This window comes from Aythya ferina (assembly GCF_964211825.1).
Source record: "Aythya ferina genome assembly, chromosome: 1".
NCBI lineage: Eukaryota > Metazoa > Chordata > Aves > Anseriformes > Anatidae > Aythya > Aythya ferina.
The window spans coordinates 152873489-152888950 of NC_140296.1; the positions used below are offsets into that span (position 1 = coordinate 152873489).

General features: G+C 62.8%; 2 protein-coding genes across 6 annotated transcripts; both read right to left on the reverse strand.

The window, feature by feature from the left end:
- Positions 1-509: 509 nt before the first annotated feature.
- On the reverse strand, positions 510-7910 carry SUN2 (Sad1 and UNC84 domain containing 2). Of its 5 annotated transcripts, none has more exons than XM_084506343.1 (18): positions 7814-7910; positions 7338-7479; positions 6857-7029; positions 6609-6743; positions 6375-6470; positions 6057-6150; positions 5869-5939; positions 5526-5647; positions 5162-5386; positions 5000-5077; positions 4870-4913; positions 4545-4710; positions 4235-4462; positions 3574-3658; positions 3372-3487; positions 3065-3232; positions 2830-2922; positions 510-2535 (listed from the first exon to the last, which is right to left on the reverse strand). In XM_084506343.1, the coding sequence occupies exons 2-18, from the start codon at positions 7454-7456 to the stop codon at positions 2422-2424; spliced, it is 2127 nt and encodes a 708-aa protein (XP_084362469.1). In that variant the 5' UTR covers positions 7457-7479; positions 7814-7910; the 3' UTR covers positions 510-2421. The 5 variants fall into 5 exon arrangements, 4 of the variants coding, with proteins under 4 accessions (XP_084362469.1, XP_084362471.1, XP_084362470.1 ...); XM_084506345.1 differs by having other exon boundaries at positions 5162-5347; positions 6857-7032; XM_084506344.1 differs by having other exon boundaries at positions 5162-5368; positions 6857-7032.
- Positions 7911-8977: 1067 nt separating this feature from the next.
- LOC311429910 (extracellular serine/threonine protein kinase FAM20C-like) lies at positions 8978-13197 on the reverse strand (the record flags this gene model as incomplete). The annotated part of the gene is made up of 10 exons (XM_084506152.1): positions 8978-9276; positions 9351-9410; positions 9615-9696; positions 10245-10354; positions 10467-10647; positions 10743-10858; positions 11122-11214; positions 11538-11616; positions 11696-11871; positions 12725-13197. 10 exons carry the CDS (start codon positions 13195-13197, stop codon positions 9042-9044), a joined length of 1605 nt encoding a protein of 534 aa, XP_084362278.1. The 3' UTR covers positions 8978-9041.
- Between the last annotated feature and the right edge of the window lie 2265 nt (positions 13198-15462).

A 15462-nucleotide genomic window follows, 5' to 3' on the forward strand; every position in this document is an offset into this window, starting at 1 on the left:
GTCGCTTTTTGTCCCTCCGGAAAAGCGCCGCTCACGGAGCCACGCTCCCTGTGGCTCTGTGCTGTAGGACCCGCCGGGGCTTGGTGTTGGCCTTTTCCTGCTTTCTTTGCTTGATCTCAGGTTCACCAAGGCTTCTGCTCCGCACGGCCCTTTTGGCACACAGGTGAGTGTGGCTTGGAGACAGCCCTGGCTCCTGGAGGTGCTGCTGGAGCTGTGCTCTGCCCTCTGCCTGTCTTCATCCCCAGCCCATTCCCCATTTATCCCACGGGGCAGTTTGAGGCCCTGAGGTGGCCTTGGTGTGCGCCTGCCTCTGCTCCCTGCTGCTCGGGCAGCTGCAGGGAAGCAGAACAAGCGCCCAGCTCAGCAATTCCTGTTGGGCAGGCTCTGCCCTCGTGCCAAAACCTCCCCTCAACCCCAGCTCAGCTCTGCTTCGTGGCACGGAGAGCCAATGCAGGCACGGTGCCAGCTGTGGCACAGCCCGGGTCTGCGAAATAACCCAACAACTCTCGGTAGTTTTGATATAATTTATTTGTCTTGGTCTTTTTTTCTTCTTCTTCTTCTTTCTTTGCATAGGCATAAATTACAATCTCGATTAAAAAAGAACATGGACAAAAACAGTGCAGCATTTGCAACAGGCTACAGCATCAAGTACAGATTCATCAGCATCTGCCTGCACCCAGCCGGCTACGCAGGGCTGATTCGTAACACTGGTGGAGGGCAAACCCGGAACGAGGGAGGGTGAAGGAGGAAAACGGAGTGAAAAGGGAGTAAATTGGGCAAGTCTGCTCTGCCAGCTGCCTCTTCTTCCTCCTGCCTCACCTGCTGCAGCAGCAGGAGGGATAAATGGGCCCGGGTGCCCTCGTGGGCCGAGGGAAGAAGCTGCAGGCGAGGCAGCCAGAAGGGAGGTAAGAAAAGGCTTTCCAGCCCCGTGTTTCTTCCAATAGATGGATAACCATAAGCGAAGGGCAGAGCTTTCCCCTTCCCCTCTCTGTTTCTTGTCAGAATAAACATGGGAACCGCTCTGCCAGGCCTGGCTGCGTGTGCAGGGCACTCACAGGAGCCGTGACTCCGAGGCGAGCAGGCAGCTGCAGACGAGCTTAAAATAAACTCAGGCCACGGATGCCAAAAGCCGAGGCTCCGAGCTCGATATAGGAGAGGATTTCTCTCCAGGGGATTTGGCAGTGGGGCCTCCCAGCTCTCCGGGGGGTGATTTTAACCGGGCGGAGACGGGGCCAGCATTGCCCTTGTCCCCTGGGGCCAGCAAAGCCCCCTGCCCTCCCCTACACCCTGTGCCCTGCAGCTCTCCAAGCAGAAAAGACCAGAGCTGCCTCTCAGTGCCCCTCCCAGAGCCTGGGAGGATGATGCCAGCATCCGACAGGGCTGAAACACTACACGAGCCCTTCAGCTTTTATTACATTATTATTTAAAAAAAAAAAAACTAAACGCAAGACAAACACTGAGGTTAGAAACACTACCCAGGAACGTCAGCTGAGTTAGAAACCAGGCGTGCTGCGGGTTGGTTGGGGTTGCCTTGCGGCCCTGGCTCCCAAAAAGCAGCCAGGGACAGGGAAAACTGCGGGGCAGCAGGTCCCAGCAATAGCTGCCTGTACACACGTGCGCCGGAGGGCGTCCTCCGGAGCCAGGAGCGCTGCTGGCAGCCCGGGGAGGGCCCTGGCCCAGCGGTCCAGCCTTGCTCAGCTTCTTTTTAGCTTGTCCCACGTGTCCTCGCGCTAAGCAAAGCCCTCGCCCCGCTGCGAGGGGAAGCCGCTCGCCCGAGCGGTCCCACAGAAATTGTGCGGAAAAAGTTTTTTCCTTTGTTATTACAAAAAAAAAAAAAAATCCCTGACACCCTAACCAGAAAATAGCCCCCCAACCCCCTTAAAAAAAAAAAAACAACAAACCCATTGGGGAAGCAGTTTTCAAAGAGCATCCTCGAGGTTAACAAGCAGGAGCTTTGCAACCCACACCTGCTGCGTTTCTCCCCTCCATCCTCTACTTTTCTATTAATACTTCGTTAATACTGTTAATGACTCCCCTCCGCCAGCCCGCTATCCAAGGTTTGGAGGTCCTTCAGAGCCCGAGAAGCACAGAGGGGAGGCGCTGCATCGCTCCCCAGCCCACGCGAAGCCCGCTGCAGAATTGCCCCCAGCCGCGGGAAGGGTGCGTGTGCCACCACAGAGTTGTGGGGTTGGGGGGGGCCGCCCGGCCCCGGCAGAAAAACGAGCTTCAAAAAAAACCACCAAAAGTGTCCGAAATGTACCGAAAGCGACCCCGCGCGGGGGTGCTCTCGCCTCACCCCCTTTGCAGGCAGAAAGTCCTCTCCTCCGCAAGCAGCAGCGCAGGCAAAGGCGAAGTGGGGGGAAAAAAAAAGGAGGGGGCGACTCCTCCGGCACCCCGACACGTCTCCGTCCGAGGGGGGGGTCAGTGCGCCGGCTCCCCGTGCACGCGGAAGCGGTAGATGCAGGTGTACTCGGGGTGGCCCCAGTTGCTCAGCACCTGCAGCTCCACCAGCTGGAAGGCGCCCACGGCGTCACCCTTTGGGGACAGGGGAGAGGGGTCACAGCAGCGCCCTGGTGGAGGTGGGGGACACCGAGGCTGCCCAGGGGGGTTTTGGAGGTCCCCCCAAGCAGGGAGAGGCCCCAGCGTCCCCCTGAGTCTCCTCTCCTCACGGCTCCCAGTGAAAGAAAGGCTGGAGGTGGCCACCCCAAAGTGCCCCACGCCACAATCTGAGGGCTCTGAGGATCACACAACCCACCCCAAATCCTCACCACCACCCCCCCCAGGTTCCCTCCTGCGGTTCTTTGCTCGGACAGCAGCGCCGCGCCTCACCTCCAGGAGGAACGTTTGGATGGGGTTGCCGTCCTGGTCGTAGGTGAAGCGCCCCAGGAGGAGGCCCTCCTCATCCCGCTCCTCCTTCAAGCCCTACGGGGAGCGGGGAGGCAGAAAGGGAGAGCTGGGAGTGGGCAGCGGGGCCAGGGTGGGAGAAGGAGACGGAGCCATGAGGCTCGCCAGCATTCTCCACCGCGACGCCCTCCCCAACCTGCCCCCCCCAGGCTCTACTCACGTAGACGCTGAAGTCCTTGGGGGCGCTGGGGATGATCCCCTGGGGCGAGAGGGCTCTGGGGATGTGCTCCAGCGTGACGGCCGTGGGGCGGATGGGGCTGGAGAGCCGGATGACGGCGAAGCCCTGGGAGCCGCGGAAGGCCCAGCAGTTCCCGGGGTTGACGTCTGGCTACGCGGGCGGGAAGGGGAACGGCAGCCCTTTAGGTATCAGCAGCCTTATCCCATGCTCGCCGTGGGTTTTCTTCCCACCAACACCCCGCTAAAACCCCTCAGGGCCACCCCTCTCGCCCCGCTCCCCGGGTGCTCACCTGCAGGATGACCCGCGGGGACTGCGACTGGTACCACAGGGGGATCCCGAACAAGCTGAGCAGCGCCGTCTTCGTCTCGTAGGTTTCGGAGCAGCGGGTGTTGATCACGCTGGCCCCTAGCAGGGCGAGGGGAAGGCAGGGGTAAGCTGAGCGCTGGCACCCCACAAAACAGCCCCCCCACAGCCTGTCCCCCGCCACCTACCCGCCGACTCCAGGGCGTAGTCGACCATCCCCACGCGGTCCTCGCTGTAGCGCTTCAGCGCCTGGTCCACGATGAGGTGCACTTGCTGCAGGGGGCAAGGAGCAGAGGGGTGAAATCAGGGCGAGGGGGGGAGGGTCCTGCCCCCTCCACGGCGCCCAGAGCCCTTCCCACGGAGCAGGCGGGCGATGAATCAGCGCGGCAAAAACGGGAGGACACGCACTCGGCTGCAAAGCCTCGTTAGAGGTTGCTAAAAATATCCCCCGCTGAAAAGCACGGGGCGAGGGAACAGGCAGCACCCAGGCTCTCCGTTCCTGATGCCTGTGGATGCGAGGGCCCTGGCCGAGAAGGGGCATGAGGAGCAGGCCCAAGGGTGGCACCACCAAATCCGAGGTCCCAGCAGGGCACCGGGCGTCCTTTAGGAGCCAAACCCGTGTACACGAAGCCCGTGCCACTCCCGCTCGATCCCACCCTCGGCAGGGAGCTGCCAACAAATCTTTCCAAAGCAAACAGCCTCATTTTTTTCCTCTGGTGTCATTCCGCCAAAATACTTTGCCCCAAGTGACTCAGCACCGCCATGAGGCACGGGGAAAAATGAGGCAGCCCTCTGTGAGCCCTTTGTGGGGTCCCCAGCCCGTGACTGTCGCCGTGTCCCGGGGCTCACCTCCTCCGTCACCCCCCCGGCACCCCCTGGCCGCAGGGCCACGCCGATGCCGGCCGAGGCCTCCCGCGCCAACAGCCTGCGCTCCTCCTGCATTTTGGCCAGGATCTTGTGCTCCAGGGCCTGCAGCTCCGCGTGCAAGTCCTCCCGCTGGAGGACGAGGGCGGCCACGCCGTCCCGCCGGGGCTGCGACAGGACCCGGCCGATCCACGCCAGCATCTGCGCCTCCACCTGAAACCGCGGCGGCAGAGCTCAGCCCCTCGCAGGGGCTGAAACGAAAAAAGTGCTTGGGGGAGCGGGGTTCGGGACTCACGTCAGCCCGCAGCGCCTTGAGCTGCTCCAGCAGCCCCTCCACGTGCTTGCCCATCGCCTCCTGGTCCGACTTGAGCCCCGCCAGCTCCCTGCGCAGCCCCGCCACCTCCTGCTCCAGCTCGCCCATGGCCTGCTGGAAGCCTCCTCGCAGGTCCTCGCGCACCGAGCTGCGCCACGAGGAGGAGAAACACCACAAAATGGCTGTGCCGAGGCGCCTCCCCCACCTTCACCCTCCTTCTTCCCCAACCCCGAGCAAAATGGGTCCGGATCCCTCCCCCAGAGCACCTCAGCAAGGGTTTTGTCCCTGCGCTGTGACGTGCCATTACCTCTGCCACCCCGAATTCAGCTCCAGCAAGCGGGCCTCCATCTCCTGCCAGCACAAGGAGGAACAAAACGCTGGGTGAGATCTGTGGCTGCGAGCTCACCGCAGGCAGCAGCGGGTGTCCATCCCCTCACCTGCGAGGCGCGTGCCATCCTCTCCAGCCGCCCGTCCACGTCCCTCTGCACCTGTGCTCGCAGGGCGTCCAGCTCCCCCTGCGGGGCGAGGACAAGGAGGGGACATCAGAGCCCGTCCCCGTGCACCCCCACACCCCCCTCACACCCCTCAACACCCCTCACCTGGAGCTGCCCGGCCACGTCCCCGCGGAGCTGCTCCTTCATCCCCGCCTCGCGGCGGCTCAGCAGCCCCTCCAGCAGCCCCAGGATGTCCCCCGGGGGCGGCTCGCTCCCCGCTGCCGCCGCTCCTCGTCGCAGCTCCCACCGCGACACCTCGGCCTCCAGCACCTCGAAACGCTTCTCCAGGGCCTGGAAGCGAGCCAGGAGCCGCTGCTCCCCCCGCAGTCCCTGAGCGGGGAAGGCAAGGCGCCATGCAGTCCCCCATACAGCGTCCTGGCCCCTTGCTGCTTGCCGGGACAGCGGGGAAGATCCCTTGGGAGTTTTGGGGGCTGTTCCCACCAACTACCTCCTCCTTTGGGTGGTTTACCTGGTCCAGAGCGGTGACGTCCCTTTCCCCAAAGGAGGAGGAGGAAAGCCGTCCAGCCCCCCACCAGGGGAAGGCGGGGAGGCTGTGCGTCGACAGGCCGTAGGGGTAGAAGTACCAAGCTCCTGGGGATGTGGGGTTATAAAATGGTTCAACAAGGGGGTGGCAACGGGGACAGAGCGGGCACGCCACACTGAGCCGGCTACCGTCCCATCCCCGTCACCCCCAAACCAAGGTCCAGGAGGAGCACAATGTCTCTCCAGCCCCGTATCTCCACCCCACACCACCACGGCACTGCCCCAGACCTCGAGGCAAGGGGATAAAGGGCACCGTGGGGCCTCCTCACCGTAGGCAGCCGCAGCGAGGAGCAGGAGGAGCAGCAGCAGCAGCAGGGACTTCTTCAGCCGTGGGTAGCGCCTGAAGGAAGAGGGCCGGGGATGGATCCCATAGCACCGGGATGGGGCCCCGTGGGGCACCCGCTCGCAGGGGAATGGGGTCTCCCCACGTTTCCCCCGTCCCTGGGGTCCTGCTCACCTTGATAAGGGGACGCGTGCCAGCTGGGGAGCCCGGCCGGTCAGGCGGTGCCAGGCGGCGCCCACGCAGGAGAAGAGCCACCCTACAAAGCGGACTGGGGAGGGAGGAACAGGGTTCAGAGAGGAACCTTCACCTCCACCACCGCCCCTCCTGGGCCTCCCCAAACCCCACCGCTGACTTTGTCCCTTCTGCGACTTGGGTTTATTTTTACGAGCGGCACCTAAAGGGGAGAACAAGGCTCCACGTGGGGAGGGGAGATGCCAGCAGGGGAGAAAGCTGCCTCCAGAAACACCCCCCCTATACCCAGACCCCACTCACCCGGCGAGGTCAGCACCTGCCAGAGGAAGGAGCCGACCCTGGAGGCTGCGGACCTCAGCCCCGAGCCGGAGCCGCTCTGGCCGGAGTAAAAGTGACCTGGAGGGACGGGAGAGGCAGCGAGACATCAGGTGGCACCCACACACCTGCCTTGCACCACGGGTGAAGGTTTTGAGTGGGGATCGGGGTGCAGGAGGGGGCTGGCCACAAGCTGGGGACCCGCCACCGCATCCCTACCAGCGTAGTCGTCCTCCGAGGAGTACCCGGACGAGGAGGCGTAGGTGTCGTAGGTCTTGCTCTCCAGCAGCCCGTTGACCTTACTGGACTCCGTGTCCCCCGTGCCTCTTCTCCTCCTGGTGGAGAACTCCCCACCTGCGTCCCCCCACATAAAAATCAACCCCAAGGAGCCCCCCAAGCATCCAGCCACCCCAAAAACCAGCTTGGGGCACCCCAACACCCCGGTTGGTGAATGAGGACGGGCTCACCCCAGTAAATGCTCCTGTCCAGGGGATCGTCCAGCCCGGAGGTGCCCAGGGCGGCCAGCCCCCGGCTGCCCCCCAGGTAGGACTCGCTCATCATGGACTCGCTGTAGTAGGAGGTCTGGGTGCTCGGGGCGGGGGACAGCCGCTTGGTGCTGCTCGATTTCCTCCGCACCGTCCTGCTGGGAGGGGGCGAGAACGGGCCCATGGGCACCATACAGCAGCGGATACACGGCCGGGGGGTGGCGAGAGGCCATCCTCGGCTTTGGGACAGCGCAACCGCTGCTTGCGAAACCCGCTGCCACCAGCCCCTAGGTGGGGAGCCCCCGGCCCCGTTTCCGCTCGCACCGCTGCGGTTTTCCGGCGCTCGCAGCGCGCTTCCCCTCCCGCCACCCAGCCCGAGGCTGCTGGGAGCGGGCGTGCGGGGTGCAGGAGAGCCCCAGCACCCCCCCTGTCCATCCGTCTGTCTGTCTGTCCGCCCCCATACCTGCTGGTGGTCTCCTTGAAGGGCGTCTGGTGGCCCCCCAGCAGGGAGCTGCTGCTGGCGGCATCCTCGTCCCCCGGGTAGTAGCGCGAGGTGACGAGGCGCTGGCTGCGGCGCGACATGGCGTGGGGGGGACACGGCTCACCTGGGGGGACGGGGGCACGCAGAGGGGCTGGGGTCAGCCTGGCCGTGCGGGGGGGGACACCCACATTTAGGGGACGGACACATTTAGGGGACACCCCAGGTCGCGCGGTGCCCAAGGCGCAGCAGGGATGGGACCAACCCTTTATGGGGGGCCTCCTCGCCCCCTCCCCACCCACCTCCCCCCCCAAAATTGCACCACCTCACGCCACCCCCATTGCCACAACACCCCCTAAACCTCCCCCCCATCCACCCAACCCCCCCCCTCCACCCCAACCCCACCCCACCGGGCACCCCCCCCCTCCCCAAAACGCCCCCCTCCCCGGCCCCAAACCCACCGGGTGCCAGGGGCTGAGCCCAGAAGCAGCAGCGCAGCGGCCCCCCCCGGCCCTGCCGCCGCCTCCTCGCCGCTCCCTTTTGTTTTGCAGCCGCTCCCCCCCCCCCCTCCGCCCCCCCCAGCTCCTCCTCCCCCGCCCCGCCCCGTGCACGGCGCGCGCGCGCCCGCGGCCCCCCCAAAAAAAATAAAACAAGGAGGGGGGGGAGCCAAAAGTCCCACGGGCCCGTTGTGTAACGAGCACAGCAACCCTTTGTCCCTTTTTTTTTTAATATTTTTCCCTTTTTTCTTTTTTTTTTTTCCTTTTTTATTTTTTTTATTTTTTTTAATTTTTTAATTTTTTTTTTCTTTTCCTCTTTCCATCCCATTTCTCCCTCCAGCCCAAATCCCGCACCATTTCCCAGCCTCCCCCTATTTTTCCCCCTTCCCATGGCTCCCCCACCTTGGCCATATATCCCCACCCCATACCCCATATCCCCCTTGCCACCCCCAGCCCGCTGCCCCCGGGGACGTCTCCCCGCCACCACCAGCGCCCCCATCCCATAGCACCTGCCCCCGGCTGACGCAAATACACCCAGATTAACCCCCCGGCGAGGCTTAGGGGATAAGCCGGACGCTAAATAGGGTGCCGGGCCCCGGGGTGAAGCTGTCCCCTGCCGGAGCCACCTCTGCGGGCAACGTTGGGGCCGCCACGGGGATTTTCGGGTGGGTGTGGGAAATCCGGGGGCAGAGCGGCGTGAGTTGGGTAAGTCGAGGTGAGTGGGAAGAGGCGGGCGGCTCCGGGAAGAGGCAGGGACGTGGGGAGCCCGTGCCTCGGTTTCCCCACGCCAGCACGCAGGGACCCCACTGGGGGAGGCCAGCGCCATGCCACGGAGCTCGCAGACGGCCCCATTGAAACGGGGAGCTCTGGAGGAGCTTGCCGCAGGCTGGGGAAAGGCTGGAAAAATCCCTGCTCTTCCTAAAAGGGTTTGCAGGGCCCGTACGACGCGTCCCGGCACGCAGAGGTAGTCCAGGACTGGAAAAACAGCCCCGGTGGCCAGGATCCCGAATGTTTTCTCCACTAGGCCAACCTTTTTATTTAAATAAGCCACCCGTCCCAGCGATCCTCCCAGTCTGCCCCACCGCATCACCCCAAACACCCCCATCCACACCACAGTGTACGGGGCCGCCAAACCCCAACGCCACACAACCTCCACCTGCAGGGTGCCGAACCCCGTCCGTCCGACCCCATATCACACCCACGGCCCCACATCATCCACCAGCACCTCCCCGGGCCGGGCTGCCCGGGCCAGGCAGCGTCCCACGGCCGCCAGCACCTTGCCCAGGCGCCGGTCCAGCGCCCGCAGGTGGGGTTCGCTCAGGATGGGTGCCAGGGGGTCGGCGGCCAGCGCCTCCCGCAGCAGCTCACTCAGGAGGTAGGGCCGGGTGGCCAGCAGCTGCAGCCGCAGGTAGGTCGACTTCTTGATGCTGAGGAAACAGGGCTCGGTGTCGGGAAGGGGGGTTATTTTCCCCCAAAAGGAAAGGCGGTGGGGGCGGCTCACCTGCAGCACTGCTGGAGCGGGGCCAGGATGGACATCTCGTCGTGCGAGTGCTTGCCAAAGCTGGGGGAGAAACCCATTGGGATGGCATCGGGGCACGCAGTGTGCCCCAACACACCCCAGTGTGCCCCAAAACACCCCAGTGTGCCCTAAAACACCCCAACAGTGGCTGATGTTTTGGGCCACAATCATCTAAAACCCTCGGCATCCCTCTGCCCCAACTGTGTCCCCTCCTTTGGGGTGGCCGGGCCCCCTCTCCGCCTTTACCCGCGGCCGTTGTCCAGGTGAAGCAGGAAGGTGTCGTTCCCGAATTTCTCGAAGGTCTCGTAGTGGTGCCGGTCCATGTTGCCTGCAGCAGGGAGGGGAAGGGGTGAGGAGAGGGTGAGAGCAGCAGGGATTCACGCAGGGTCCTCGGGGATGGGAGCAGGGAAAGGCTGGGTGCTGGGATGGGCCGAGCGGCCTCACCCATGTACACAGCGGTTCTCTGGTCCCAAATTTGGGATATGGGAACAGGGAGGGAGAGCACCCTCATTGTGCTAAGCCCGCTCCCCAGTCTGACCATGACCATGACCATGGGAACATCAGCTGCTGGAAAATTGAGGGGGAAAGTGGGAGGAAGCAGCTTGCACGGGGCAATGCCCACCCAGCTGGTGATAAGCAGGCCGTGACAGTGGGTTTTCCCCTCGTGCCCCCGCGGGGAGCTTTGTGACCTGTCTCTCCACACGTCTGACTGACACGGTCCAGCAACCACCACCCACCACGGAGAGGAGAAACGAGGCCACCACGCACGTCCACTGTTTCCCTGAAGTAGCAGCGACCACCCTACAGCTCGCAGCTCAGCTGCTTCAAGGAGGGGAGAAAGGGTGCAGGGAGAAATCCCCGTGGCACGCGGCTCACCCATGAGGAAGTCGAGCACCGTCATGTCGATGAGGTCCAGCAGGCGATGGCCCCTGTCGTAGGGCGGCGTCTGGCGCACCTGGGCGCAGTAGTTGGGGTTCAGCTCCCACCTGTGGGCAGCACACGGGTGATGGGGCCGTGACAGCAACCACGGGGCAACCCAGGCAGCCCCACTGATCCCCCATGCATCCTCCACCCGTGCGTGTCCCCGTCCCAGCTCACTCGGCCTTCTTGCTCTTGTGGTAGGAGCGGCGCCAGGGGCTGCGCCAGGAGCGGCGCTTGGCCAGGGCTTTGTCGGGCAGCAGGGCGGCCACGGAGCCCTCCAGCTGGTCGGGTTTGCCACACAGCGCGTGCTCGGTGGAGCAGTAGTAGGAGCACTCCCCGTAGAAGCAGACGTTGCCCGCTGGCGTGGGGGACAAAGCAAAGGGTGACGGAGAGCGGGCCAGACGCGGACCAGACGTGCACACAGCGGCCCCGCTCCCCAAGGACGGGGCTCACCTGGGGAGATGAAGAAAGTCTTGGCCAGTTTCTTGTCGGTTGTGATGTCCCGGATCTCCTTCGTTATGTTCACCAGGCGGCCAGAAACCGGAGGGATTCGCCGGAAATCCAGGATCCTAAAAATGCAGGACTCGGCGCAATTTCTTGTCGACTGAGCCTGGTTTCTCACAACGAGTTACTCCAAGCACCGTGAGGTGCAGGTGTCCCTCGCCACATATGACACAGGGGTGAAGACATGGCTCAAGGATCTGCTCCCACAGTTGGATGCCAAGTGTGCTTGGAGGTTGCAGACCCCCAAAGGAACCTCTAAGGCCAGGTTTCCCACCCTAAAACCCATGCAGACACCATTTTTTGGGCACAGAGCAGCACGAAGACCCACCTGTCCAGGTGAAAGGCTGCGATCTCCGCGTTGTGCCGCTCAAAGTCCGAGAAGTAGAAGAAGTCCATGGGGGTCTCCTGGTCCCGGCTCTGCCTGCGAGGAGCGGGTAGGATTGGGGATGATGGCCAAGGATGGGGTCACCTCCTGCTTGGCCCCATTACAGTGTCCCCAGTGCCACCGCAGATGTGGCCAGGAAGAACTTCTTCTTCCAGATGTGTCCTGCTGGGTGCTGAGGCCCCAAATCCCACCGGGACACGGGCTAGAAAATGGTCCTCATGGACCATCTTCTTCTCCTTCCCACCACTGGAGGTCACTACCCCATCACGAGCTGCGCCCAGCCCGCTGCCGGCCGCACCGGGGAAGGCGAGGAGAAGGGGGCCACCGGGTATTGGGGCCCGGAGCACGGCTCTACTCACTTCATGGGCTTGAAGAGGGCCTGCCCATAATTCGGGAAGGTCATGATGAGCTTCAGCTGGGTGCCACCGGACTTCTGCACTGGAAGGGGACAGATGAGGGTGAGGGGGGACAGCAGGCATGGGGTGGAGGGACAGGGGCGCAGGAAGGGGTAGGGTACCCGAGCTGACGATCCTCATGGTGGCCAGGTCGTGGAGGAGGGTGGGCATCAGAGGGTCCCGGCGGGGGTACAGCTCGTAGCGGTTGATGCCGACGTGGAATTTGAGCCAGGCGGGGTAGGTGTCGTAGGCCGTCTTCCCTGTCGGGAGGATCGCCTCGGCTTTACTGCTGCTGACCCTGCAGCCCGACAGCCACCACCACCCCAACAACAACGACAGCATTTAGTCGGGACGTTAGCACCTTCCCTGGGGACCCAAATCCACGTCTCCCTGGGAAAATGCAGGCTGGAGGCAAAACAAGCCAGGCCCACCTCCCACCAGGAGCGGTGGACGAGGTGGTGGGTCCTCAGAGATGGAGCAAACAGCGGTTTGTGGACAGCAGCTCCCAGACCAGCCCCTGTTCTCTCTCATTTCCAGCAGCCACCGCCTTTGGAAGGTGTGCTACGTCCTGCTGACGGTAACTCTTTTAATATCTTCCCACCTAATGAGGGGGTTAGTGGCGCGCGGCCAAAAATAGGCGCCCGGCAGCAGTGAGATCACCGCACGGCGGAGCCGAAGGAGGTCAGCGAGCGCCCTGTGAAACGCAGGGCGGCCGCGGTCTCGTGACGACAGCTAACCTACATTTGGGGCTTTGCGCTTCCAGCATCGGGCAGGTGAGAGAGGGGGGATAAAACCAGCTGGAAATCTGGAGCGAGGAGGTCCTCGGGTACAGGGACAGGCCAAAGTCTGTGCGCTGGGGATGGCAAGGAGGTGAGGAGATGACCCAGAAGATATTATACATAATACTATGAATAATTCAGGCCTCTCCTTTGACTTCGCAGTGTGCTACACGGGCAGTCAGGCTCCCTGCAGCTCCCCGGGGTAGCAGCCTGGAAACTCGGGGCTGAGACGGGAGCTGAGGCACAGGAGCAGCTCGCTCGGCGCTGGGGCTGTGCGGGGTGGGATGCTGCTTCACCAGGGAAAAGACCTGTTTGGTCCCCACCTCAAACACTGCCAGGTATCCCCCCAAAAAAACCCATCCCGCTCCTCACCATTCGTCGCTCCCGCTGCTTTGCAGGCTGAACTTCTCCATGGGGTTGACGACGAACAGCTTGTCCTTGTCCGTCACCTCCGGCATCGGGATGTTGTAGAGGGGATGCTCAAACAGCGCAGCCAGCTTGGACCCCTTGGTCCGTGCCTGATTCACGTCCCCATGCTGCTGCTGGGCCCCTGGGTCCTTTATTTTTGGCCCTGCTCCCCGTGGGTGGGAGCTTCTCTCCACGGAGCCGTTGCTGCCGCTGAAGTCCTGGAGGATCCGCAGGCTCAGCTTTTTGGGGCCGGCCAGCAAGGGGCTGCCCGCCATGGCACCCGAGGCTTTCGGTGCTTTCCCACCAGAGCTCCAGAGCCTGCGAGCCGTGGGGAGAGCTAAATCCATCGCCAGGTGCAGCAGGAGGGCCGAGAGCAGGAGGAGGAGGAGGAGGATTTTAAATTTCCTTTGGACGAGCGTCTGCAGCCGGCACCGCATCCTGCCGGGCCTGGGCACCCACGCGGGGTGAGCAGGGACTCAGAGCATCCACAGCCCCGTCTTGACCCCAAGCAGAAATTAGAGATTTGGGGTCCTGGGTCTAGAGCATTGCAGCAAAAAGCAGCTGGTGCAGAGACACGGGAAGGGCTCGGTGGGGTGACGCGGCCGGGGGGACAGGCAGGGGGCTAGGAGGCTGCAGCGGGGTTTATCGGCGCTGATAAGGGACGAGCTGCCAGTGCCAAGGTTAGCGTGAACAGGGCAAGTTCCAAATCGATAGCTGCAGGTGGCTCGGGGACAGAGATGGCCACAGATAAATCGCACATGGGGAAAAACAAAAAAACAACAAAAAAAAACAGGTCGCCTGCACCATCCCACCCCTCTGGGCTTCCACCTGCCCAGCTAACCTTGCTTCTGCCCCATCTCCATCCCATCTGTGAGGTTCCTACTATTTACGTCCACGCTCATAAAAATCAGTTTTGCTCCCGCTGCCCAGGCTGGGCAACTTTCCCCCCTCCCCATCCATCCACGGATGTTTGCGTGCAGCCGCCTTTCAAAAAAAAAAAACAGCAGCTGGGTAAAATAACTAGGATTTGAGGAGCAGCATCGCTGAAAATTTGGGCTGGCGGTGTAAGGACGGGCTCGGCAGGAGGGGTGCAGCACCGGGGCTGCGCTGAGCACCTCTGGAGCAGGCAGGGAGCCGGGCTGGAGCCCCCCTCCTGCACCACGGCCCTGCGCTACCCTCTTGCTCGCGCTGCCCGGCCCCGTCGGGCCCACGCGGGCACCAGGAACGCGGTGTCCCCGGCTCGCTGCGTCCCGCGGTGTGCCAGTTGCTTGGAAACCGCCTCCGGCTGACACCGCCAGCTGCCCCAGATAAACCAGCCTCGCGTTTCCTTCCCCTCGCCGCCGCCGTGTGAGAAAACAGCATGGCCGAGGGCAGCCGGGGCACGCCGGGGAGGAGAGCTGCTCCCCGCCGGGCTGGCGAGCTCCGAGGCGCGCAGAAGGAGCCGGGCGGAGGGGAGCAGATGGCTCGCTCGGGGAAGGGAACGCGGCGTCTTGCACCAGGAAGCTTTCTGGATCCGCTCTGGGTGCGCGTTTTTTTGGAAAGAAGGCGCCGAGGAGGGGCTGTGGCTGGAACACAGGATCGTTAGGTCATTGCTTACCACAAAAAAAAAAAAGAAAAAACAGAAAGCAAAACCATGTGCGAACCGCTCGCCTCAAAGAAGCTGGGCTTGGCTCTAGGAGCAGGGCCACGGGTTCTTTTATCCAGCTCTGGGAGAGCAAAGGGAGAGGGAGACCCCCCCAGTCCTCCCAGTGCCCCAGCAGCAGCTCCAAACTGGGCTCGTAGCATGGTAGGGGGACAGAAATGTCCCTCCGATGTCCTAGAGCCAGCCCAGATAGACCCGGGCCTTCTCTCCCCTCTATGGGTTGAAGGCGTCCTTCTGACCATGCTATGGGAGCCCACAAATCCCCTCCCCAGCCCTAATTCAGCCCCGAATGGGAAAGCAGAGGAATAGGGGCATAGGTGGGGCGCTCACCACCCTTAGCACTTCAATGCCGGCATTAAATATTAACCAAAAGATTTTTCAGCGAGTCAAACGCGAGCCTGCAGCAGCGGGGAAGAGCTGGGGAGCTTCAAAGCCTGCCCGGCAGCCCGGTGCTGTGCCGTGTTGCCATGACATCCTCATGGAGAAGCGATCGAATTTGCACCTCTTCCCCTCCATATTTTTTTTCCCAGCTCCTTTACCCCTTCGCAGCGGGCTCGAGTCACCTGCGGGACGGAGGAGGAGCCGCACACGAGGTTGCCCGTCTCCCCTCGGCGGGGAGGGATGAAGTCACGACGCGCAGCCACGCTCTGGCTTCCCGGGACGGCCGGATAGAAAGGGGCGCCGTGGCTGGCACCGATGCCTCACCCCGAGTTTTTCATCTCTTTTCCCTCTGACTCAGCCTCGAGGCTTTTGAATGGCGGGCAAGAAATGGCAGGGAGAGGAGAACACAATAGCGAGATGCCTGATCCCAAGCTCCCCAGCTTTCTGTTTGAATTTTTTTTAAGGTAAAAACCTCCGGCGAGAGATTCCGGTTTTATAACGGAAAGCAAACAGGCCCAGCAGGCTCCCAAGCATCAGTGGCGGAGGGAAAACACGGGACAACAAGGGGCTGCCCCCGACCCATGAACTTTACTCCCCCGTGAATATCAGGCGTGCCCAAAAGCGTCAGTTCTGCAGCAAAAGGAGGCTGAAAGCCTTTTTTTCTCTCTAAGGCAGAGGA

Coding starts and splice junctions, on each gene's coding strand:
- SUN2 (XM_084506342.1), bottom strand. CDS start 7,456: ATGTCGCGCCGCAGCCAGCGCCTCGTCACCTCGCGCTACTACCCGGGG. Junction 3,488..3,573: donor CTACGCCCTGGAGTCGGCGG/GTAGGTGGCGGG, acceptor TCGCCCTGCTAG/GGGCCAGCGTGATCAACACC. Junction 2,536..2,829: donor TCCAAACGTTCCTCCTGGAG/GTGAGGCGCGGC, acceptor CTGTCCCCAAAG/GGTGACGCCGTGGGCGCCTT.